Here is a 27,745-nt window from a genome sequence, read left to right on the forward strand (position 1 = left end):
AAGGAAGTGACATTATAGGCTTTGCTTCCAGCTGGAGGTAGCTTAGCACATTTTCTTATCCACTCTTAATAAAACAAAATTAAAGGAATGAATAATTGATTCCATGAGAGTGAAGACATTCACAATATTCAAGGATAGGAGGATAGATGGTAATATTAATGTGAAACATAAGCATACAAATGTAAAATGTATGTGAACTGCAGTAGAAAAATAAGCAAGGGGAAATGGGATTCAATAAAGGAGTAAGGATTTATATTGATTTTCTAGAATATTTTCTTGACAATTAGAGTGATGATCAAAGATAGGAAGAACAAGGATGTGAAAGTCAAGAGAAAAACGATGAGTTCTCAGCTTTTTTGTATGCTGGACATCCTACGGCAAGTTTCTAACCCTCCTTAGCAGTCTCAGCTGCTTTGTCGTAAAAATGGTATGAATAGTACGTAACTCAAAATGTTGTGGAGGTGGCTAAAGAAAGGCAATGCAAAAAAAGCTACGGGATAGTGTCAGACACATAGGAGAAACTTTGCAAGTGTTACTTTCTCTTTTCTTCCATCTCTGAAGACAATACTGAAGAGATTGAGAAAAATCAAATACACTAAACATAAAATAATATTGGCACAAAAACAAAAATCAAATAAAATCCATCTGTTCAAAGTCATGTGTTTTGAGATGTTTTGACAAAAGATCAATACATCCTATATAATAGAAAATTAGATGAAAATAAATAAAAGCAGCTCACTTTTTGCTTAAAGCATAATTTCAATGGGATGTTTGAATCTTCTTGGCCCAGTTATTAACACCATGAAATACATTTTTGTCCCTTCCAGATAGTAGTAATTATTTTTAATAGAGTCATGAAAATAACCAAAAATAACTGTACTAAATAACTCTTCAATGAAAAAATAGCCGCTGATATATATAGGAAAGTAGAAGCTGTTGAATTATATTGAATACCTCCTTCACCAAAGGCAAATTGATTTTGATGAGAACAGGTTCAGTCTGCAGTGTAAAAATAATCTAGCATCTGGATTTTATTTATATACCTAAAATGACTCAGCAAATATAGAACTTTTCTCTCTAAATCAGTTTTCAACTCCCTCCAAAATAGAGGTTAGTATAATAATTATTACATAATCAGGCATATAAGGCACTTTGTTCTATATAGATATGCATACCAATATATAGAAATATTAAGCCAATTACTTATTCATTTAACAGATATATATGCAATTCATATTTGGATTATAATGCTAAAAGCTATAATATTAAAAGATGCAATAATCTTATCTTTATAATGTTTGAAAAAGATAGATATAAACATACATAAAACTGTATGCAGTAATAGAGAAATGGAGATTATACTGACAAAACAAATATAATGTTTCCTAACTAACTAGTTCTGGCTACAGATTGAACCATGCATTATAACTTGTGGGCTGCCTAAGCCAAAAGCATTTTCTCTCCTTGGTCTTGACTGAGAAATGCTGGCTTCCAACACCTTTTTTCATATCTTGGTAGTTTCTCTTTTATTATTTGGTTGCAACTTCTCCCATCACTCTTCTCTAAAACTGAATGGGGAAAGGAGGGACTGGAGTGTGCTACCCTCAAACCCATACCTTCTGATTCTAAACCAAGTGAACTGGCATAAACCAGACAGGAGACTCACTGCCAAGTCACTTCTTTGGAGAAAGAATATGGGCTTCACTCTAGCTTTCCTTTATATTAGCTGCATTGCCTGGAGTGTTTAACCTCTCAAAGCCTCATTTTCCTCACATGCAAAATACAGGGCTTTTTTTTTTTTCCATTTGCTCTTTTATTTTAAAATCCAATGAGATAATGTAATTTTAAAGGCATTTTCTAAGAATAGAATACAATATGCATATATTATTTTACCCAGCCCATTTCCCTTCATCCCTACCCTCTATCACTGCTCAATCATTGCTGTAACTACTATAACACAAATGTCTTGCACATTTTGCTACCACAATAATGTCTACATATGTTGTGTGCACAACAAATTTCTGAGTATGATTTTCATCCTTGTGTTGTTTTCTATCACTGCATAACAAATTTAATGAGTTAAAACAACACATATTCACTATCTTGTCATTTTCATGGGTCAATAATCCAGGCATGGCTTAACTGGGTTCCCTGATCATGAACTTACAAACTATAATCTATGTTAGTTGTGCTGTATCCCTTTCTGGAGCTTGGGAGACCTCTTCCAAACTCATGTGGTTGTTGGTAGGATTCAGTTTCTTGTAGGTGTGGAACTGAATTCCCCATACTCTTGCTGTTAGCCAGGGACAACTGAGCCCCAAGTGGTCTCTCTCAGTTTATTTCTGTGAGGTCCACTAACATGTGACAGCTTACTTCTTGAAGGCCAGGAGTAAATCTCTCACTCTAACCTCTTAAGATGGAATCCAATATAAAATAATTATGGTAGTGGCTATCCATCACCTTTGCCAGATCTTATTGATAAGAAGCAAGTCACAAGTTCTGCCTTCACTCAAACGGAAGGGAATATACCAGAAAGTGGCTCATTGGAAATCATGATAGAGTATTTCTGCCACAATCCCATATTAAGTCAAGAAATCCAACAAAAGACACTATATTTAATTTTGAATTAGAATAGTATTTTTCTTCCTACTTACATTTTATATAAGGAAAACTGACATTTATTTTGTCAAGCACATCATAGCTTTACACTAATGTAAGTTTACACCATTTTATTTCCATCATCGTAGAGTTTCATAAGTGTTTCTCAAAAAAAAAAAGAATTTTCCTTAACACCATAGTGAATGACCTCACCCCATGTCCTGGCCTGCCATCAATTTAGTATCAAGGCCAAACCTATAAAGTGACCCTATTTTCCAATTTTGTGACATCCAGTTTCATATCAAATAATCATTTTGTTTTGGACCCTAAGTACTGCTAAATGAAATAAATTTCCTTTTCATTGCCTTTTATAGAAGTATCCGGCAAACCCTTCAGATTTAGTCCTTATGCTTCTAATTTTGCAATTGTCTTATATAAGCTAAAATGAAGAAAAAAGAAAATCTTTATGTCATTACATGAATGAAGAATGCATTTGTGAATGTGGCAGTCCTGACAAATTTTCTTGGTAGGAATTATTCCAAGTCTATAAAGAGGATAAAATCCTATGTGCTTTGAGTAAAATTACTTTAACAGCATGCATCATCTGTCATTTGAAAAGTGTGTTCCACAAAGCCAGAATACCAGTGTCATTTTTGTGTATTTTTTTACTTGTCTTCCTTATTTCCCATGCCAATGGTCATTTCAGTCATATGGCAGGCCATCGTGGACTCATCTCATGCAATATACTGTAAATATGGACAGGCTTTTGTACATTCTTTGAACTGTACATAACATTTTAATATTAACATTATTTAGATTACATTAGAAAAGAGGTGTGAATGCAAGTTCATGGAAATGTGAGATGAATTGTTCTCTTCAAATTTTTCATGTACATAAAGGATATATACTTAAAACTAGAAAAAGTCCAGGCACGGTGGCTCATGCCTGTAATTCCAGAACTTTGGGAGGCCAAGGCAGGCATCACCTGAGGTCAGGAATTTGAGACCAGCCTGGCCAACATGGCAAAAACCCCTGTCTACCAAAAATACACAAAATTAGCTGGGCGTGGTGGCAGGAGCCTGTAATCCCAGCTACTAGGGAGGCCGAGGCAGGAGAATAGCTTGAGCCTGGAGGCGGAGGTTGCAGTGGGCCAAGATCGCACCACTGCACTCCAGCCTGGGAAACAGAGCGAGAGTCCATCTCAAAATAAAATAAAAAAATAAAAATAAAACTAGAAACAAAAGGATGCTGAACAGCAATTTTCATGCCTGGAGCAATTGGCTGGATAAGAAAAAGCTAATAGGAATAAGTGAATTTACTATTGGAATACTCAGGATTAGAGGTGGATTAAACTTGGCATGAGTGTGCTGTTTCCATTTTGATGTTGCTGAAAACTGTAAGGTATGGATTATTATTAAGGTGATTGATGTACATTGTTGTGTTTATAGGAAATTTTTTTTTAAATTCTGACCAATAATTAGATAAATAGTGAAAATTCTTTAGGTCTTCATGTTTGAGAATTAATGAACAAACTGTTTCATTTGATAGGAGAAAAAGGGAAATAACTATGAATTTTTAATATAATTTGGTTTACTTTCTTAAACACTTTTATGTATAATTTATAACACAGAGATAAATCAGTGAAATAATATAAAATGAAATTCTCACAGCCTTACTCAAGAGTGTAAGTAATGTGTAAACTACATAAAAATAAATTTAATGAACTATCCCTTGGGGATTTTTCTGTTATTCTTGGTACTTTATAGGCATTATTATTTGTATAATCTGTCTTCTTCTTTAGCCCAACCAATGACATGACTGAACTACGCAATATATTGTTATTCTAGGATAACTTTATTATAAAAAATCAACACAGTTGATTTAAACTATTCATAAGATACAGTATGTTCATTAATACCAATTTTGCTTTCTCTTGATGCTTAGATACAGGATATGAGGGTATTGAAATTAAACAAGTATTTTAATTTTATCCAAATGTAATGTTCTAATTATAACTTCATAATATTTTAATATATATTTTAATGTTGAAAATAAAACATTCTTTGTGATGCTTTAAAATGCCAGAGCTTTCATTGTAACAGATTAATAAACACATAAAATTAGATGTAATCTGTAAATTTAAATGCAAATGTAAAGATTTTTCCTTAGTATGCTCATGTTTGTTTTGTGCATAGCTTATTTTTAAAGTGACTTCAAAGTAGCATATTTATCAAATACTTATAATGTACATAGAGACTTAAGTTGTAATTCTAAGGTTAGTAGAGGTAATGCATTTTCTTAATGGTTTTGCCACTTTTATCATTGAATTTCTCTTTTCTATAAATATCCCAACCTTTGAAGGTTTTCTAAATTTTAAACTTCTCTATAAGACTTTCTTAACCACAGATATGCTTATGTATTGTGAAATTACCATAACTTATGACTTTCTTTTTTAGTAAAGCACTTATGTTATCTGGAGTAACTATTGGTTTACATGTCTCTGTATGCTGTCATACTGTGAACACAAGAACAAGACCGTTTTCATGGCATCTGAAGAAGCATTTCATCAATGTTTTGAGATGAAACAAAAGCAGAGAGATGACCTTATGTTGATAAAAATTTGTCAAAAGTTGAAAAACAATGATACTATACACATCACTTGTCAAGGGTCATTTACTTCTAAGAATTGCAGTTCAAAATTAATGTTGCTTCTTGAGTTTACAAAAAATTCTATTGGTATTCTGCTTTCTAGATTTGAGGAGTGGTGTTAGATTTTTATAGAAATATTTTTATTCATTTTATCTATATTTGAAATATAAAACATTACAGTACAACTGTAGAAATGTGAAATCAAAATATCCAGATTCAATTCTTTAAAATTATATAAATTCAATTTCTTTTCATGACATTCAAATTAGGGTAGAAGCAGCTACTATAAAATAAACAAATGTTATTTTTCCTGGGTCTATTTATTTTCTAATGTTCTATTCTTCAAAAATTTCTTGATCTTCCTATGCAACTTAATTGTCTACATGAGAAACAATAGCAGCTGGGCACAGTGGCTCATACCTGTAATCCCAGAACTTTTGGAAGGCTGAGGCAAAAGGGTCACTTGAGCCTAGGAGGTTGAAACCAGCCTGGGCAATATAGCCAGACTGGGTGTCTACTAAAAATAAAAAAAAATTAGGTGGGCATGGTGGCATATAGTAATCCCAGCTACTCAGGAGGCTAAGGTGGGAGGATCCCTGAGCCCATGAGTTTGAGGCTGCAGTGAGCTATGATCACACCATTGCACTCCAGCAAGGGCAACAGAGTGAAATTTTGTCTCAAAACAAAAACAATAGCAGCAATGTCAACAAAAGGAACAGTAATTGTTGAAAATTAACTATATGACTGAAATTGTTTCTATGTATATAGTCTCATTTCTCACAGGATTGTCATGACTGTATTATTCTATTTACCAAAGACATGAGGCTTATGAAGTATATTTCAAAAGCATTTTGAAGTCACTATTGTGAGACTATACATTACAAAATTAAATAATTATTGTGCCTGTGCTACTTTATTGAGATGGTTATAAATACAGTTTCTCATCACTGATCCTTTACCAGAGGGTTTTAGAAGGTGCTCAGCTCTTAGAAATCAGATGACTCTAAGGACCCAACTACTTCACCTTCAAGACACTGTCATTTGCAGAATGAAACTATAACCAATTTTTGTAAGTCCTTCATGCCAATGAATAGATTTTGAAGTTCCACAACTACACTTTTTTGTTTGTTTTCTGTTTCTGTCTCCTATGTTGGCAAGGCTGGTCTTGAACTCCTGGCCTCAAGCCATCCTCCCACCTTGGCCTCCCAGAATGCTGGGATTACAGGCATGAGCCACCACACTCAGCCTGCAACTACACTTTTAGCCATACCTTTGTAAGTTATAGCAATCTTAAGTCTATTTGTGGATTCTAAGTTCTGATATGGACTTGCTGGGAAAAGAAAAACTATTTTCAAAGATATTCAAATAGAAGGAAAGCCCCAAAATATGTGTCTAAAGTATTACTGTTATTTAGGATCTGTTCCCATATTTGTAACCCATTTGTTACTATAGAAGGAATTCTGCAAAAGGATTTTCTTGTTTTAGTTTTACAACAATGTCAATCTTTCTAATTTTTATAGCTTAAACATTCAAGATTGCCCAATAGTCACATTAGGTTTAAAATAATTAACATGCATTGCTTTCATTAAAACAGGGGTTTTCAACCTTGGCTCTGTTGACATTTTGGCCTAGAAAATCCTAGGAAGATATCCTGTGCATTGTAGGATGTTTAGCAGCACCCCTGGCCTCTATCCACTAAATGCCAGTAGCATCGTTCCACGGTGACAACCAAAAATGTTTCTAGACATGGACCAATATACCCTGGGAGGAAAAGTCACCCCCATTTGAGAGCCACTGCTTTAAAAGAAAAGAGTTCAAGCCTGTAATTCCAGCACTGTGAGAGGCCGAGGCAGGAGGATTGCTTCAGCTTAGGAGTTTGAGACCAGCTTGGACAACATAGTGAGACCTTGTCTCTACAAAAAATAAAAAGAATAGAGCTATTCAAATATTTAATTATTTGTCATGATTAATATGTGTTTGTTTCTTGCCTTTCAAAATAATGGTCTTAAAACCACTATGCATTAAAGTGTTCTCATGTGCCACATAATGTTTAGGTCAATGATGAACCATATATGCAACAATGTCCCATAAGATTACAGTATGGTACATTCACTGTAGTTTTTCCATGTTTAGGTATGTTTCATGCTCTATATACTTGCTAATTTTTAGCTATTTTTTAAAAAACACAGAAACTAAAAATATCAACACTTATATTTATCTCAATTAGGTTTCTCATAATAATTATTCACCCTGGTCTTTTCATGTGGCTAATTCCAGAAGAACCTGTACTGCAAAGTAAGAAACAGTTTACTAAGATGTTCATCAGTCAAGAATAATTTTATCGTGTCTTGTAGAAAGTGTCAGGTTAATACACAAACAATATTAGTTGGTTAATTAAGGCTGAAAAATAAATAATTTATAAATTATGATCATGTTTTCACTTTATAAATTACAATTGTATGTATGATTGGATTGTGTCTTCTCAATTTTGAATAGTCATTACTGCTCTTCTATAAGTAAAATGTTCCTTAGTCTCATAAGTGAATTGTATGCTCTGGGAACATCCTCTCATAAAATTTTTACAAAATACCTAGTCAAAAATTGGCAAGTCCTGGGTATATTACTGAATATGGCTGAATTAGAAAAATTACTTGTTAATATCAGGTCAATCATTGGAGAGTCTACCAAGATCTCAGAAAATCCTATTTTATATTATTGAAATCAGAATAACATACTTTGGTTTTGGTGTTCATTTCCAATATTCATGTTATATTTAGCTTCTGGGTACCAGACCTACTTTTTGTGCTCTCTGTAACTTGTGATAACTATTGTCCCTTCTTAAATTAGTACTAATAATTTGCTAATTGTTTAATACAGGTAATGGATTAGGAATTAGAATTGTGGGTGGTAAAGAAATCCCGGGACATAGTGGAGAAATTGGAGCCTATATTGCCAAGATTCTTCCTGGGGGAAGTGCGGAACAGACGGGGAAGCTTATGGAAGGTAAGAATAAGGAATTTTACAGTAAAATAAAATGAATGCACTCATATTAAATACATTTTAATTTAATGTGCAAATGTTCTCATCCTTCTCTGTGTAGGTAAACCTCTCTCCTTATGGTTAGTTGTGAAATTTTGGTATAGTAATGTGAAAGAAAATATGTCCACAAATATATTCATTTTATTTTCAATTGCATTGTCCTTTTGGCAGTTAGCTACAGAAGTATGTTGTTTAAGAAACACTAGTCAAAACTTTTTTACTGACTGGGGCAATTTTATTAAAAAAAACTTTAGTTATTTGTGATAATGTTTCACAAACACCAAGAAAAATTATGTTGAAATTAGAGCTACAAAAAAAATCAAATGATCCAGTACACACTAAGGTTGGGTAAGCAAACTATGGATGGCCCACAGGCTTTATCCATCTGCTGCCTGCTTCTGTAAACACTGTTTTATTGGAACACAGTCATGATCATTAATTTACATATCAAGCCTGGGTGCTTTACCAAAACAATAGCAGAACTGCATTCATGACAGAGAATGTATGGTCTGCAGCATCTAAAATATTTACTCCTGGCCCTTTACAGAAAACATTTGCTAACCCCTGTACTAGGTGTGGTCTATTTTTAGATACTAATCGCCTCATTACATCAAAAGTGTTTTAAAGTAATGAACATTAGAGTAGGAGATAATGGGCCATAAAATATGTACTTAATCATTTTCATTCAGTAAAATATTAGACCTAGATTCTCAAAATACATAATGAAAATTTTCAATTGTCAATCAGATAGTATGGTCATTTCCATTCTCCAGATTCTCTAACATAAATATAGTTTGCAAGGTTTTGGTGATATTTTTATAATGAACATTGTCACAAAGTAAATACAACCTTTTTATTTTTACTCTAAATATAATATTATTTGAAAAAAAATGTTTTTCTGTCATTTCATAGTTTAATAAAATTTTGTCTGCTGTTGCTTAAAAACTTTAATCATGCTAAAATTGACTCACTGTGATTTTCTCAAATTAAATATATTGGAACCTACCAGAAAATGTCCCTGGACGTTTTGATAGACTATTAGAATAAACACAAATTAGAAGCAGTATTTATTCATCACAATGTTGTGCTGGAGCCAGGTTGCTCCACATCAATAAGATATTCTGTACAAATCTCTTCCCAACTTCAAATTCAGTAACATCATGATGATAGCTTGAATTGGCTATAGTGGCAGCATTTACAATGTGGAAATAGGCAAATGCTATAACTCAAACCTTTTTATTTGCTTGCTTGCTTAATTATTTGCTTTCTGAATGCCAGCTTAACAGCACATCACCAAATAAATAACTAAAAGCATATTGTTGGCTGGGCTTGGTGGCTCACACCTGTAATCCCACTTTGGGAGGCACTTTGGAAGGCCAAGGCGGGCGGATCTCTTGAGGCCAGCAGCTCAAGACTAGCCTGGCCAACATGGAGAAACCCTGTCTCTACTAAAAAATAAAATACAAAAATTACCCGGATGTGGTGGCGGGAGCCTGTAATCCCAGCTATTCGGGAGGCTGAGGCACAAGAATGGCTTGAACGTGGGAGGCGGAGGTTGCAGTAAGCCAAGATCATGCCACTGTACTCCAGCCTGGACAACAGAGTGAGACTCTGTATCATAAATAAATAAATGCACATTATTAAAAATATTCTAATGGCATTCATAAAAGAGGAGAAGTTAGGAGAGCTTGCCAGATAGCTCAATGAAAGGAAAGACTGTATGAATAAAGAAATAACAATTATAAGCAAAGTACTTGGCGCATATGCGTTTTCTATGACTATAACCCTTTCACGCCCAATGATAATTTTTGGTGTTACAGTCTAATAAGGATATATAAATTAAGACCCATTTTTAAGGATGAGAGTGATAGGATCACTTTCACACAGTATACCCTAGAAGAAAAATGAACATGCTATTTTTATTTTAAAATAACATTTGCAATAACAACTGTGTCTAGTATCATTTGGCAAAAATACTTGAATAATTTATAAATAAAATACCATATACTTTTTTGGATTAACACCATGAAAATCAACAAATACTACAAATCAGCATGATTCTAAAGACAATATCAACGCAGTATATTCTATGAGGAAGTTATGCTGTCTGCACTTTGTAGTCTAGGTGGCCTTTATTAAGTTCATAAGTTTAATTTTAAAAATAGATATGATACCATCTCAAGAGAGAAAACAAAAGTAAATCTAAAATTGTATTTGTGATTTTACAAGCTCTAAGACTGCTACTAAATCCTTCTTATTTTATTTCGGAACTAATATTTTTGCAATTTAATTGGTTTAAGTGAGAAATCATTAAAAACTGTATGCGTATGATTTAAGATTTTATTTTGATTAATTATGTTATTTATTCATTCTCTCAAAATTTTGCCAAGGTGTTAAGTGAGGCCTTTCTATGAGTATAAATCCTCTGATTGAAGTCCAGTTCTTGTATAATTCAAATCCATAATTTGTTATTTATGATTTCCAGCTGTATTTACTCTTACAACATAGCTCTTTAATAAACTACCTGTTAATATTTCTATTAGATTCACGATACTGTCTTGACTGTCAATATTTAAATACTGGTTCTGAACGTTAAATATTTTGGGGAATAATGTTAACATATGGTACATCATATCTTTTCTCGCCCTCAAAAAGGTTATACCTGTATTCTACACTACCAGGTGACAATGATAAAGGTTTATTCCTTTAATATCCAAAGATTAACTAGCTAGAAATTTACAAGTCCAAATGGGTATTCACAAGTATTCACCTGGTTTAGACCAGTACATTTACTGGTACGTGTGTGTGGTGTATGTGTGTGTGTGTGTGTGTGTGTGTGTGTGTGTGTGTGTGTGTGTATACTTGTTTTTGTCTATAGTTCTGTGTTTAATTTATACACTATATCCTTCATCCTCAACCCCTTATGGATTATCCCAAAATTCTAAAGCAGTAGATTGGTTGAGATACCACCTTGATTTTTATGCCTGATGTGAGGCATTATCATGATGCCAATTATATATCACTGGAGGTTTTTTTCCAATTAAAAAAATTCATGATTATTGATTTTTTAAATGTATTTGTTGAAGGCAATAAGGGTGTTGAACATTTCATAGTTTAAAGTTAATTCTTTCCTAAGGAAAAATTATACGTATGTAAATAAGTAGATGATGTGTTTATGTAATTGGATTTTTCCACCTGTTTAATGACTTCCAGGCAGACTTAGAAATTGATCATCTCTTTGATATATATCTTTGTTTTCTGTATTTCTGAATACAGAATTATATAGACTGTGCCCTTACAGATTCAATATCATCTTACAGTTTATTTAAACATGAATGACAACTTGGTTGGCAATAGAATTCTTAGAGTGTACTCTTTTCTACCCTAATCTACAAAGCTGTTGTTCAGAAAAGCTATGTCTCCTGCTTTTCCTGAGTTTGTTCATTTCTCTTATCACAGACTTTTAAAAATATTTTGGTATAGCTTTTATTTTTATAGTTTTATTTTGATTTTTAATTGACAATAATACCTGTATAGATTTATGAGTTACAATGTGATGTTTCAATGCATATGTACATTATGGAATGATCAAATCAGGCTACCTAGCATATAACAGGATTTTAAGACATCAGAGTCAAACATTCTAACACTTTTGCAGCACTCAGTGGCATAGATTCTGCATATGTTGGCTTTGGGAAAACAGGAGTATTTTCAAATTCCTTCTAGCTTTTGTTGTCTCGATGCATTCATTTAAAATATATTGAGCAATCATATAGGTTTTCTGATGTTCATAAGCCAAGTACTATTCTGAAGGTGCTGAGTGACTGCTCTGGTTATTTGATTGAAAAAAAGATTTTTATTCAATCTTTTTTTGAAAAATCTAGTTTCTAAACAAGTTAGTCTACCTTGTTACATAATGTAGGAGAATGTTATGTTTTAGAGAATTAGGAATAATTACTATTGCAAAATCATTAGATTATACTCAAGAAAATGGTTTTAAAACACTCCTAATGGTATGTGTGCCATCTCCTAAAATAAAAAAATGCAGTTCAAGAACTTTACTATTAAAAATTTCCTGAACCAATTTTTTAGTTGTCAATCAATCTACAATGATTTCCTGAAAGAACTCAGAGAATCAAGTACTTGAAGGATTATAATATCTCAAAATCTTAAAATTTATTTTCCAGTAACATTTAGTAAACATTCCTACCACAAATACTGGACACAGAATAATCTTTTGCCACCTATTATTCTTTATTTTAGTTGCATAAATTAGCCTTTGTTCTGTAAAAAAGATGAAGACAAAAGATCTGGGGAATTTACAAATCTAAGTTTCTGAAGTGCTATTTCTTGCTATTTGATTTAGGATTACAATTTTAACAATTTTTTGACCAACAGTGTTGGGGCTGTGAGATGTTCAGCAATGTTGGAGTATTCAATGGTATACAATGTTGTCTCTCATTTTGGTCTTTGTCATTGGTATTTCTTGTTGAACTAGTTTGAGCATCTAAAAGTGTACTAGAATATATGGACTTTGAATATATATTTACAACTTTCATTTTAAATCTTTACCCTAGATTAATTATTATATACCTGTTTATATTTAAGTTCAATATAACCAGCATCTTACCTAATAGACTTAAAACAATAAATGCTTCCTCTATAAATAACTGTATTTTCTCTTGACTGTTTTACTAGGTAAAACCTACTGATTACAATTTTAGGAAGTTTTGAATTTACTACATGCTTATTCTTTAAAAATAACTATCTGCATATGTTCACCTAAGATCAACGTTTCAACCCTCTCCAAATTTGGGAAATTCATAATACAATTGTCAAGATCTCATGACAAATGGAAACTTCTTTTTGACTCCGATAAAGACCAGATTCAGGCCGGTCACAGTGGCTCACTCCTGTAATCTCATTGCGTTGGGAGTCAAGGTGATCACTTGAGCCCAGGAGGCAGAGGTTGCAGTGAACCGAGATTGTGCCCCTGCACTGTGTTCCTTACCACTTTGTGCACACATCTATTGTGTACCTTGACCTTGTCAGTTTTTTTTCCTTTATACTGTGTCCAGCACAATGCCAGTAGCAAAGATCCAAGCAATATATAAAGAAATAAGTGATTTAAAAAAAAAAAAAAACCTTTGTTTTCAAAAGTAGGATACTTATTAAGATGTCACTCCTCACAGGATTGTGTGAAGCAAATAAAACGATATGTGCGGTTTATACACTACTATTTGTAATTAATCATGTAAATTTAAGCATTTAAGACAGCATCAATATTTCTAAACCTTTCGATTATCTTTTTAAGATAGTATACAAAATGCAAAGTTACCTCTGGGCACATGTTCTCACAACCTTGAACTTAACTGCTCATATATTTACATACATTTACTTTAGGTTTATTTTTTCCCTCAGTGTTACTTTGCTTTGAATTTAAATTCAGATCTCTGGGATGGGAGGACAGGGTTGTTACTGACAGAACCCCCCCCCCCCTTCTAGAACTACAGGACCATCTTCCTGTGCAGTGACTGAGTACGAGAAGGAGATTTTTCTCTGCCAGTTCTTCTTTAGTCCAGAAGATCCAAAATATTGTCTTTATTCTGTGGTTGAGTAAGGGTGAGGACACAAAACAGAGGAGTTTTAGATTAGAAGTTAAAATCTCAACTCAAAATAGCAAGTACTATGTGGAAGTGTTTTCTGCCTGTTTGTGATTCATTTGCACTTAATAGTGAATGTGTTTTGCTCTCAATCTTGTAAATTTTCATTGAAACAACTCAATAGTCGAATTTCTGCATTACACAGTAGGCACAAGGTTTGATGTTTAAAATGCCTAAAACTGGACATGATGTTCCTTCCTTAAACTGAGCTTCTTCCCCAGTCAGCAAAATTGCCGTGTAAGACTCACATAGCTTATTCCTACTTTTGTCTTATTTCACTTATTAAGATGCCCAGTGCATCACCTTACATCTGTGATTCCTTCTTTGATTCTAATGAGAGTGGAAGAGGATGACGGGAGTGTGGATGGGGATGGAGTGTCTCAGCTTTCTCATGGTCTGATGCATGCTATTTAACACTTAATCAGGCGAAGACCTGTAATTTTCATTAAAAAGGTTCGAATGTGCAAAAAAAAAAAAAAACTTACAGAATAATATAGCAAACAGCCATGTACCTATCATACTGTTTCATTGTCTTACAATTTTACCATGTTTCTTCCATATTTTAAAAAGAAATAGGCCCCTATAAATTAGTAAAAGCTTCCTGTAGTCACCCCTCAACTCACAAACCTCTGTTACTATCCTGGGATAAAATATCAGACTTAATTCGGGTTATACTTTTGCTTACATTTCTTTACAGTGTTATGTATGTATCCACAACTATATAAGATTCGTTTTGCTTATTTGAAAAATTTTATTTACAGAATATCTTGCCACACATGTCTTTGTGCCACTTTTAAGTCACCTGAAGTTTTGGAGATTAATCAAAACGTACATGTAACTCTAGTTCATTTATTTTCACTACTGGGTAGAATTCTGTTACTATATGTCTCCACTACAGTTTAATTTAAGCATTCCCTGGTTATTTATGACATTATAGTTTTGGTTTGCTTTATTTTTACTGCTTTAAACAATGCTATAATTAGTTTTTCATGTAGTCTCCTTGTGACCATGTGTAGGAGTTTATTCTACAATACAACTTAAATTTCTGTGTTATAATGACTATCAATCTTGTCAAATAATGTGGAAGATTGTTCTGTGGCTTCTTCAACTAGTTTGGTTTTTTTCCAAATTTCTCTCCCAAGCGTTTCATACTGTTTTTACATTTGTCAGGGTCAAATTAGTGTTCTCATCTCTATACATACTTGTTCCTCTTTCTTTACATTTCCTTTTATCAACTCTGTTGTGCAATGGTTTCCCATTGTTGCTTTCATTTACTTTTCCTTCAGTAGTGCTGAGTATGATCATATTTTATTAATCTTGTGAGCTTGTGGATTTTTCTCATCTGAGATTTGACTCGTCTTTTTGCCTGTTCTTTGATTGGATTGTTTGTGTATTTTTAACCATTTTAGGGCATCTTTATATATTCTGGATATAATCCTTTGTCAAATATGTAGGATATAAATACCTTTTCCCAGTGTATGGCTTATATTTTTATTTTCTCTTTATTTTTTGTAAAATTTGAAGTTTTAATATAGTTAAATTTGTCATTTTGTTTCAATTAAGTTTTGTAAATGTGTTGTACTGTTTAGGAAATTCTCCATGCCCTGAAGTCTTAAATATATTATTCTTTTTTTTCTTCTAAAAACTGTAAAATGTTACATTTCAGAAATGTTCTTAAGCTCACAGAATTAAGTTGTTTTTAATGTATCTGTGGTCCAAAGTAGAAAGTTCATATTTTAGTTTTGTTTTTCTTCTCAATATGTATAATCAGTTTCTTATGCACCATTTTTTAAAGCTTTATATTTCAGAAACTTTAACAGGACTTTTGTCTTGTTTTTCAACAAGCATCCCTGAGCCATCTCTAGAGTGGCTCAGCTCCTGAGGGGCTGTATGCTTCTGGGTCATTTTTTTTATTGGCACTTAATAGTTGTACGTATTTATAGAGTACATGTGATATTTTCATGCACGCATATAATGTTTAATGATGAAATCTGGATAATTGGGATATCCATCACCTCAAATGTTTATTATTTCTTTGTGTTGGGAACACTTAAAATCTTTCCTTCTTGCTACTTTGAAATATACAATAAATTATTGCTAGCTATAGTCACCCTTTGTGCTATCAAACTCTAGAAGTTATTCCTATCTAACTGTACATTTGTGTCATTAAACAATCCCTCATCATTCCCCCCTCCACACCACCCATTCCAACATGAGGTAATGGCTATTTTATTTACTATATTAATGAAATCAATTTATTTAGCTCCCACATATGAGTGAGAACATGTAATATTTGTCTTTCTGTGTCTGGCTTATTTCACTTAACGTAATATCCTCCAGTTCCACTTATGTTGCTGCAAATAATATGATTTCATTCTTTCAATGAATGAATAATATTCTACTGTGTATTGATACCACAGTTTTTACTCATTCATCTCTTAATGAACACAGTTTGATTCCATCTCTTGGCTATTTTGAATAGTGCTGTAATAGACATGGGAGTGCAGGTATCTCTTCTATATACTTATTTCCTTTCTTTTGATATATACCTAGCAGTGGGATCAGTGTATTGTATGGTAGTTCTATTTTTGGTTTTTTGAGGAATCTCCATACTGTTTTTTATAGTGGTTGGACTAATTTACATTGCCACAGTGTATGAGCATTTCTCTTTCTTCAAGTCTTTGCCAGCATCTGCTATTCTCATCTCCTCGCCAGCATCTCTATTTTGAAAAGAGCCATTTTTAATGGGGTGAGGTGAAATCTCATTGTGGTTTTAATTTGGATTTCCCTGATGACTAGTGATATTGAGCATTTTAATGTATCTGTTGGCCATTTGTATGTCTTCTTTAGAGAAATGTATATTCAGATCTTTTGCTCATTTTTTAAATCAAATTATTTGGGGGTTTTTTTGTTATTAAGTTGTTTGAGTTCCTTATACATTCTACCTGTTCATCCCTTGTCAGATGGATAGTTTGCAAATATTTTCTCCCATTCTGTAGGTTGTCTCTTCACTTTGTTGATTGTTTCCTTTGCCATGCAGAAGCTTTTTAGGTTGACGTAATCCCATTTGTCAAATTTTGCTTTTGTTGCTTGTGCTTTTGAGGTCTTACTCAAAACATTTTTGCCCATACCAATGTCCTGGAGTATTCTTTTAATGTTTTTCTTCTAGTAGTTTCATAAGCTCAGGTCTTAAATTTAAGTCTTTAGTTCATTTAGAGTTTATTTTGATATATAAGAGATAAGGCTCTAATTTTAATCTTCTGCATATGAATATCCAGTTTTGTCAGCACCATTTCTTAAAAAGACTATCCTTTTCCCAGCGTATATTCTTTGTGCCTTTGTTGAAACTGTGTTGGCTGTGAATGCATGTACTTATTTCTGGGTTCTGTATTCTGTCCCATTAGTCTGTGTGTCTATTTTTATGCCATGCCATGCTCTTTTGGTTAGTATACCATTGTAGTATATTTTGAAGCCAGGCAGTGTGATGCCTCCAGCTTTGTTCTTTTCACTTAAGATTGCTTTGTCTATTCAGGGCCTTTTGTGGTTCCACACAACTATTAGAATTTTTTTTTTATTTCTGTGAAGAATGACATTGATTGATATTTTGATAGAGATTGCATTGAATCTGCAGATCATTTTGCATAGTGTGGACATTTAACAATATTAATTTTTTCAATCCATGAACATGAAATATCTTTCCATTTTTTATGTGTCCTTTCCATTTTTTATCCATTGAAAAAATTGAAGAGGACACATAAGAATGAAAAGATATTTCATGTTTTATAGTTTCCATTGTAAAGATCTTTCATTTATTTAGTTAAATTTTTTCTTAGGTATTTCATTATGCTGTAGCTGTCTTAAATAGGATTACTTTCTTATTTTTCTTTACTACTACTGTGCACCATTTTTTGAATAGTGTATTATTACTCACACTGATCTACTAGTCCCATCTGTCATATATTAAGTTTTAAAATGCATGCACAGATCTTTTCCAGGTTCTCTGTTCTGGTCTATTTTTCTATCCTACTGGCCTATTTGTCTATCCCTACACCAATATCACACTGTTTTAATTGTAACATCTTTATATTAAATCCTGGCATTTCGTAGGTGGATCCGTCCTAGAGCCATTTGTCAGAATGCTCTCGGAACAATTCTTGACCCTTTGGTTTTGCATATAAATTCTGGAATCTGTTTTTCAATTTTCATGACAATCTCTGTTGAGACTTGATAGTAATTTCATTGAAGAGACTGATTAATATGGAAAAAAATTAGACATATAGTCATGTCCAGTTGAGTCTTCAATAAGTTCACAACGCAGGTTTTTGCTCTACTTAGAGACTTAGTCATTGTATTCTGAATTAATACAATAACAAGAGTTAGGACATTAAAACAATTATCAATAGCAATTGTTAAACTTATTAACAGTATTATATGGTTTTATCAGTTTATGCCAATATTATATCTCCAGAAAAGGTAGAGTAGAAAATATAGATAAAATCAATTTTACTTGGTTAATATCATGGACTAAATCTAAACTTTTATATACGTATCATTGGTTCTAAGCTTTATTTAATCGCTGGATTTTTTGAACTAGTTCTCCAAATTAATTTTCATCCTAGTTGTCTGTGTTATAACATAATTGTGAAATACATTACCATCGTGATACTTTTAAAACTTCAGCAATTTTTGTAAGAGAACAATGAATCCACAAGGACTAAATATCATATATCCAATGAACCTAAAACAATTGTTTATATTGATAAGTTGTTCAACTTTGTTAATTTAATAAAATCTTTTGAAGATAACTTGCATCTATATTATTATAATTGATAAATTTAGAAAATTTTTGTAAAACTCTTTGGAGCTAAGATAGAAATATAACATTAAAATCTGAATGTGTCTTCAAGAACATTCTTAATGAATCAGTGGTAACACAGCATGGAAGAGCACAAAGCTAAAACCAGTGATATCCAATGTTTGCTTATAGATTTAGCCAGAGCTACATGGCAAGTAAGCATGTCCAAGGCCATAAGACTCGTAATGAAATGAGAGAAACTTCATTGTTTGTCCATAGGTATTCTGTGAGGAAATGCCTCTGTGATGTGAATTATAGTTCGTGCATACTTTTATATTCTTAGTTTTTAGTTGTTTCACAGTAGGTGAGTGAAATTGGTCAGCTAGCTTGCTCTTCTTCTTAAAGATGAAATGACAGGGTTTCTGGCAAGAAAATGCTGTTGGATGTATTGTTGAGAATCAGGGATTGAAGTAAGGATGAAATTAGCTGTTTTTGGAGTGGTGGTTTTGATTTTAGAAGTTGGCCTCTGGAATTCCTTGTCATGAAAAAGTCTTTGGTAGAAGAGCTAATTCCAGTAGCATTATTAGAGGACAGAGGATGCACTCCAGCATAACATAAGGAAGAATGCTCCTAGGCAAGAAAGTCTCTATTTCTGCTTATGCTTTTTTGGCATATGTTACAGATGGCAGTGATCAAGGTTGGAGATCAAGAAACACAGCACACAGATGAGTGAGCTTCCTTGTTCTTGTTCCAGGGGGATTACCAGGTACGGATTGGTCATTAGCATGAGATTTCTCAAAATTCCTTAAAGCTGGTGCGTTAGGTACACATGACACAGACCACATTTCATGTTGATATGAAGATTTTCTAATATATATTTAGGAAACTCTCTTCTGTGAAGAAAAATACAAATTATTGGTCCCTGGGCTGATAGGTTCTAATATATTATTTTCAAGATGTAGTGATATCACACCACATCAGGATACTAGTGATTAGATACATTGCCAGTACAAAGAAACATATTTCTCTTCTTTATCCATTTATTTTGAAATTTATCAGAGGAGAATTATGCTTACATTATAATCTTTGTGATAGGGACATGAAGGAAACTAAATAATGTCCTGTTTTATGTGGTACAATGCCCCAAATCCTAATTTGATTGCCTTCATCAAGGTTGACATACTTTGAGGTATTTCTGTGTTCAGTGATATTGCTTCATAAGGAACAATTGTTCCTACAGTTAGATTTCCAGATTTGTCTAACCAATGTTTCGTGGAATAGACTGCACTTTTTCATAATCTTGGAGTGGTTACTTTGGAAGCAAGGATGCTAACCTCTCTTTTTAATATCCATACCAGATCTTCCACCAGCCAATGCTTTAGTATCTCCAGTGGTTAGTAGACAGCCATGCTTTTAGAGTTAGATCAGGATTTAAATTCAGATCTGGTACTTATTGCCTGGATTTTTAAAAACTTTTAGTACCCAGGTGTTCTTAGCTGGATAACTGGGATAATAGTTGGCAAAATTGTTATCAAATTTAGGAATAAGATATAGGAAACATAATGTCATGCTTAGAATATTGTAAGTAGTAAAAAGGCATGCACTACCACGTATGCTAATTCTTTTAAATTTTTTGTAGAGACAGGAGTGTTGCCATGTTGCCCAGGCTAGCCTTGACCTTCTGTGCTCAAACGATCCTCCTGCATCAGCCTCCCAAAGTTCTGGGATTACAGGCCTGAGCCACTGCACCTGGACCAAAACTCTTTTTTTAAAATTAATGATGTTTGTCTTCCTTTTAATTTTGATATATGTATTCTTTTAGTTTCATTGAAAGAAAATACAGAAATAAAGAAATGCAGAATACATTGGTTGACTCTGCTTGCATTAGAACCAACACCATGACTAAATGGAGCTTACAGATTTTTCCCCCACTCGAAAGAATTCCAAGTAACCTTCAGGTAGTTTCTAAGAGCAGACTATAAGCTCCTGAGGGCAAGACACTGTCCAGGAACTATACAGATCTTTTAAGGTTCTCATTTATTTTAATTAATTTTTAATAGTTCAGCATAGTTATGGAGTACTATTCCAGATACAATGATAAGTGCCGAAGTGGAAACAATAGCCTACAAGAATGCAGGTTTTTACTTCGGTACTCAAGAAATTCATATTAAAGGGGTGTGTGTGTGTATGTGTGTGTGTGTGTGTGTGTGTGTGTGTATAAAATTTCATTGAGAGTAGTGAAGGAAAATAAGATTCCTTTATTTTTCTCTTAAGCTACTTTTGTTTCCTTTTACACTCTACTCATTCACCAAATCGTAGTCACTGTCAGCCACAGCACTTGAGTTTGCTGAATGCCATTATTTATTCATTCATTTTTTCAAAGTTTTTTTTTAGTACATATTGTATAAAGTAATTTCTCTTCTTGGACATGTGAGGGCTTCAGTGAAGAAAGCATGGGTCTTACATTCTAATAGCTAAGACAGATTATAAGAAATATTAATATCATATATAAATGTTAAATATATTTCATATAATATATTAAGTATCATATATTAGACAGTAATAAATACTAAGGAGAAAAATATAGCAAGGAGGGTGGGTATGGCACATAGGAGGATGTGGTTGCAATTTGAGGTGAGGTGGTAAGAGAAAGCTTTGGCAAATAGGCAAAAATTCAGTAAAGCCACCAAGGAGGGGAAAGAATGATCTGGGAGTTGTCTTGCATTATAGGCAGAGAAGTGGCAAGGACACAAATATCCTGAGCAAGAGCATGCTTGGTGTGTGCCGAGAACAGCAAGACAGAAAGGAAGCCAACGTGGCTGAAACTGAGTGAACACGTGAAAGAGCGGATACCAAAAGTAGCAGGGGTCAAATCTTGCAGGCCATTGTAAGGACTTTAACGTGTAAATGTGAGATGAGACGCAATTGACCTGACATAAGCTGAATGACGTTTAAATAGGATCACTCTTACTGCTGTATTAAGAATAGTTTTAAAGAGGTAAAGAGTAGAAGCGAGGAGAGTTGCTAAGAACCTATATAAGTTAAGACCAAGGTGGGAACAGGGAGGTGTTAAGAAATAGTTATATATATATATGTATAATAGCTATACATATGTATCAACACAATATGTGTATTTAATTTAGTTAATGAAAATGATCTCAATATGTTCATTCATTTATTAGGTATTCACATTTATAAGCCAAAATCCCTTCACCATTTTTTAAAAACTTAAATCCCTGCATAATACAGCAAGCCAACAGAGTATTTTGCATCTAAGTCTTACATCTTATTTTAAATTAACACAATAAATCCATATATTTTAGTAGGAAATATACCATATAAATGTATATTTGTGGGTTTTTGTTTGTTTGTTTGTTTTCTGAGACGGCATCTTGCTCTGTCACCCAGGCTGGAGTGCAATGGCGCGATCTCAGCTCACTGCACCCTCTGCCTCCCTGGTTCAAGTGATTCTCCTGCCTCAGCCTCCTGAGTAGCTGGGATTACAGTCGCCGGCCACCATGCCTGGCTAATTTTTGTATTTTTAGTAGATGCGGGGTTTCACCATGTTGGTCAGGCTGGTCTCGAACTCCTGATCTCAGGTGATCTGCCCAACTTGGCGTCCCAAAGTGCTGGGATTCCAGGTGTAAGCCACCATGCCCGGCATTTGTGTGGTTCTACAGGTGGCAGTTCAATTTTTTTTTATTTCTATCATTTGTAATTTGCATCTCAGTAGGACAAAAGGCAGCCAAGAGCCACAGTTTTAATGTTTATGAAGGAAAATCATTCTGTAATACTTCTTTATTTAAGAAAATTATGTCTGTATCAATATCACTTTATTTATGAGAACAAAGGTGAATAAAATCTCTCAATATTTTAGAGTGCTTAGACAGTTTGCATTAATAAACTGTGGAAAAAATGAATTTAAGTACTATATTGATTCCAAGAACTGATTCTCAGCAGTCCTATTTTTTCATCATGACAATATTTTCTGAAAATTTTATTTCATGTAAGAATTAATAATCAATTGGAATTTTGAATTCCTGTCTTATTTTTGTTAAATCTTAACCATTCTCCGGGCTTCCAGTCTGTCTCTGATTTTATCCATTCATTCATTCAGCAAATTGTCATTCACTAGTGTCTCCATTGTCAAAATAGAGGCAATTACATAAGTGAATAAATTAAAGTATAACGTTTTGAGGATAACAATAGAAGTGTGTACAAGAAACAGAGAAAACACAAAAGAAACTGACACTAACCTGCTGAAGTTGGAGGAGAAATGCATACATCCTCTCCAAATGGCAAGATGTTTTTAAAATAATGATCTAATTATTATAAACCTTTCCTTTTATGTCTTAATATTAGCAAATTAATTAAGTCCAAATAAAATTTTAGCTGTAAGCCTTCCACAACACATTCCAGCTATACAAACTCATCTTTATCCATTCTCACCTCCCATCTATACACCCACCAGCCCCACTCTGATCCCAGATCCATGATGTTATTTGCCTTCTGTGAGCATTTGTTCATGATGTTCCTACTCCATAGTAGGAGTAATCATGTCAGAAATTATAACTAATTGATATAAGTGGCCCAGAATTTAGTACCCTCTTTGGCACTTACTGACTAAATATTTGTGGACTTGATGTGATGTTTTATTATAATTCCATATATTTATTTATACTGATTATGCACTTACATCTAAGATATTAGCTATAAAATAGCCAGAAGTTTATAATTAGATATTCTGTATAACTTAAAAATTAAAAAAACCTTTATAATACCAAAATTACTTAACTTAGATGAGGAATGAGGAGACCTGGCTTTTCAAACTGCCACCAAATGTGGTTTCTAAAACTATGGGGGTTTTATTGTGAAAATGGGGATTTGCTTACCCTATCTATTTTACTAGATTGCTGTGAAGATAAAATGAGAAAAAAAATGGGCAAAATAACTTTTTTGTGTGAGTCCTGTATTGGTGCTCCTTATTAATACCAAAGGTAGTACCACAAGTGAAATGGGTTAAATTTTACTCCTTTTAACTGAAATAACCACCAATCAGATGGTATACATATGAAAACCCTCTATAATTCATATAGAACTATATTGCCATTACTTTTACAGTTGTAATCCTATTTACAATTAGAGAAAGAATTTCTCTACATGAATATTAGAAAGCTGTAGGGAACATAGTTAAGTTTTATTCTATTCAGTTGGCAGAAATTGCTGTTAAACTGTTTTCTTCTTAGTCAATTATTATTTTTCAATGGAAAATCAATTATTGCAGGATATTGTATACACTCTAACATTGATTGATAACATTTGAAATTGAATTCTATCTATTAAAGAAATTGATAACTTTTCAAATGGAATTCAGGGATCAAATGACATTTGATTTTTTATGTTATTTATTAAACATCTACCAAGTCAAAGTGAATTATTTGCTAATTCTTCATTGTGATATGAAGAACAGAATATTTGCACTTTTTATAAAATAACTTGACACATAATTTTATTTCTTTGAAGATTCTCTCAGGATGATAAAATTGTTACTGATATTTTTGTTGTTTGAACTGACTTCTCTATGTTATTTACATCTTTTGACACTTCTAATTATGAAAGAAATTATGCATCAACTTTACCCTTTTGATTATATCATTCATAATAATCATATAGTATAATTGACTCCAATATAAGCAAAGTATAACTTTTTAACTTTTAATTTTTTGGATAAATAGTAGGTATATATATTTATGAGGTACATGAGATGTTTTCATACAGGCATGCAAAGATAAACACATCATGGAGAATAGGGTATCCATGCCCTCAAGCATTTATCCTTTGAGTTACAAACAATACATTTATAATCATTAGGTTATTTTGAAATGTACAATTATTATTGACTATAGTCACACTATTGTGCCATCGAATAACAGGTCTTATTTATTCTATTTTTTATACCCTTTAACCATCCCCACCTTCCCTCCAACTCCCTACTACCATTTCCAACCTCTAGTAACCATCCTTCTACTCTCTATATCCATGAGTTCAATAGTTTTTATTTTTAGATCCCACAAATAAGCGAGAACATGCGATGTTTGTCTTCTGTGCCTGGCTTATTTCACATAACATGATGATCTCCAGTTCCATCCATGTTGTTACAAATAACTGGATCTTGTTCTTTTTTATGGCTGAATAGTACCCCATTGTGTATATGTCACCTTTTCTTTATTCATTCATCTGTTGATGGACAGTTAGGTTGCTTCCAATTCTATTTTTTTTTTTTTTTTTTTGAGACAGAGTCTTGCTCTGGTTGCTTCCAATTCTTAGCTGTTGTAAACAGTGTAGCAATAAATATAGGAGTGCAGATATCTCCTCAATAAACTGATTTCCTTTCTTTTGGATATATACCCAGCAGTAGGATTGTGGGTTCATATGATAAATCAATGTTTGGTTTTGTGAGGAACCTCCAAACTGTTCTGCATATTGACTGTAGCAATTTACATTCCCACCAACAGTGAACAAGGGTTCTCTTTTCTCCACATCCTCATCAGCATTTGTTATTGCCTGTCTTTTGGACATAAGCCATTTTAACCAGGGTGAAATTATATTTTGTTGTAGTTTTGATTTTCATTTCTCTGATGATCAATGATGTTAAGCACCTTTTCATATATCTGTTTCAAAAAACCAATTTTTGGTTTTGTTGAGCTTTTGTATTTTTATCATTTTGATTTCATTTATTTCCACTCTGTTCTTTATTATTTGTTTTCTTCTACTAATTTGGGGTTTGGTTTGCTCTTGCTTTTCTAGTTCTTTAAGATGCATCATTAGATTTTTCATTTCAACTTTTTTCTCTTTTTGATATAGACACTTATAGCTATAAACTTCCCTCTCAGTACTGCTTTTGCATGGGTTTTAGTATGTGTTTCCATTATCGTTTGTTTCAAGAAATTTTACAATTTCTAAATTTCTTTATTGATCCACTGGTCATTCAGGAGCATATTGTTTAATTTCTATATATTTGAATACTTTCCAAAATTCCTCTGGTTATTTCTAGATTTATTCCATTGTAGTAAGAGAAAATACTTGGTGATTTCCATTATTTGAATGTTTTAAAACTTGTTTTGTGACCTAACATGTGGTCTATCCTTGAGAATGATCCATGTGCTGAGGAAAAGAATGTGTATTCCGCAGCTTTTGGCTGAAATGTTCTGTAAATATCTATTGGATCCATTTGGTCTATAGTGTAGATTAAGTCTCATGTTTCTTTGTCTGATTTTCTGCTGAAAACGGGGTTTTGAAGTCTCCAGCTATTATTGTAATGGAGCCTACCTCTCTCTTTAGCTCTAACAATATTTCCTTTACATATCTGGGTGATCCAGTGTTGGGTGCATATATATTTACAATTATTATATTCTCTTGCTGAATTGACCTCTTTATCATTATATAGTGAACTTCTTTGTCTCTTCTTATAGCTTTTGTCTTGAAATCTACTTTTTCTAAGTGTAATAACTCCATGTACTTGAATAGTTTCCAAAATTCCTCCTGTTATTAATTTCTAGGTTCCCATTTTTGGTTTACATTGGCATGAAATATCTTTATCCATCCCTTTATTTTCAGTCTATGTGTGTCTTTACAGGTTAAGTGTATTTCTTGTAGGCAACAGAACAATGGGTCTTGTTTATTCACACATTCAGCCACTCTATATCTTTTGATCGAAGTGTTTAGTCCATTTACATTCAATGTTATTACTGATAAGCTAGAGCCTACTCCTGCCATTTTGTTGTTTATTTTCTGGTCTTCTCTTCCTCCTTTCTTTCCTTCCTGTTTTCCTCTAGTGAAGATGATTTTCTCTAGTGATATAATTTAGTTTTTGCTTTTTATTTTTTGCATTATATCGTATGCTTTTTGGTTTGAGGTTACCTTGAGGCTTGCAAATACTATCTTATAACCCATTATTTTAACCTGATAATAACTTAACACTATTTGCATAAACAAACAAGCAAAAAGAAAACTAATAAAAACTCTATGCCTTAATTTCATCCTCCACTTTTTAACTTTTTGTTGTTTCTATTTATATCTTATTATGCTTTGTCTTGAAAAGTTGTTGTAGTTATTATTTTCGATTGGTTCATCATTTAATCTTCTACCTAGCATAAGAGTAGTTTACAAACTACGGTTACAGTGTTATAATAATATGTGTTTCTCTGTGTACATACTATTACCAATGAATTTTGGACCATCAGGTGATTATTTATTGCTCATTACTGTCCTTTTCTTTGTGATCGAAGTGTACCTCCTTTAGCATCTCTTGTAGGACAGCTCTGGTATTGAAATCCCTCAGCTTTTTTTTGTCTGGGTTAAGTATTTATTTCTCCTTCATGTTTGAAGGGTATTTTTACCAGACATACTATTCTAACGTAAAAGTTTTTTTTCTTCAGCACTTTAAATAAGTCATATCAGTCTCCCCTGGCCTGTAAGTTTTCCACTGAAAAGTCTGCTACCAGATGTATTGGAGCTGTATTGTAAGTTATTTTTTTTTCTCTTGCTGCTTTATCCTTGACCTTTGGGAGTTTGATTATTAAATGCCTTTAGGTAGTTGTCTTTGGGTTAAATCTGCTTGGCCCTCTATAACCTTCTTGTTCTTGGATATTGATATATTTCTCTAGGTTTGGGACATTCTCTGTCATTATCCCTTTGAATAAACTTTCTACCCCAATCTCTTCCTCTACTTCCTCTTTAAGGCCAATAACTATTAGATTTGCCCTTTTGAGGCATTTCCTAGATCCTGTAGGTGTGCTTTATTTTTAAAATTGTCTCTTTTTTTGTCTTCTTGGTGTACGTTAAAATAGCCTGTTTCAAGCTCACTAATCCTTTCCTTTGCTTGATCAATTCTTCTGTTAAAGACCTCTGATGCATTATTCAGTTGCGTCTATTGCATTTTTCACCTCCAGAATTTCTGCTTGATTCCTTTTAGTTATTTCATACTCTATTAAATTTATCT

The 27,745-nt window shown here is 33.0% G+C and overlaps 1 protein-coding gene across 6 annotated transcripts in view; it reads left to right on the plus strand.

The window, feature by feature from the left end:
* PCLO (piccolo presynaptic cytomatrix protein) overlaps positions 1 to 27,745 on the plus strand; it is a 403,311-nt gene that overhangs the window by 269,689 nt on the left and 105,877 nt on the right. For 5 of the 6 annotated variants that reach the window (XM_019031537.4, XM_055347822.2, XM_055347823.2 and 2 more), the window contains exon 10: positions 8,125 to 8,250. In XM_019031537.4, the coding sequence (XP_018887082.3) occupies positions 8,125 to 8,250 (126 nt within the window). Of the gene's footprint in view, positions 1 to 8,124; positions 8,251 to 19,426; positions 19,511 to 20,383; positions 20,667 to 27,745 lie in introns of those variants that run through there. The other variant, XM_055347826.2, reaches the window with a different exon arrangement.

Source organism: Gorilla gorilla, chromosome 6 (genome assembly GCF_029281585.2).
Source record: "Gorilla gorilla gorilla isolate KB3781 chromosome 6, NHGRI_mGorGor1-v2.1_pri, whole genome shotgun sequence".
NCBI lineage: Eukaryota > Metazoa > Chordata > Mammalia > Primates > Hominidae > Gorilla > Gorilla gorilla.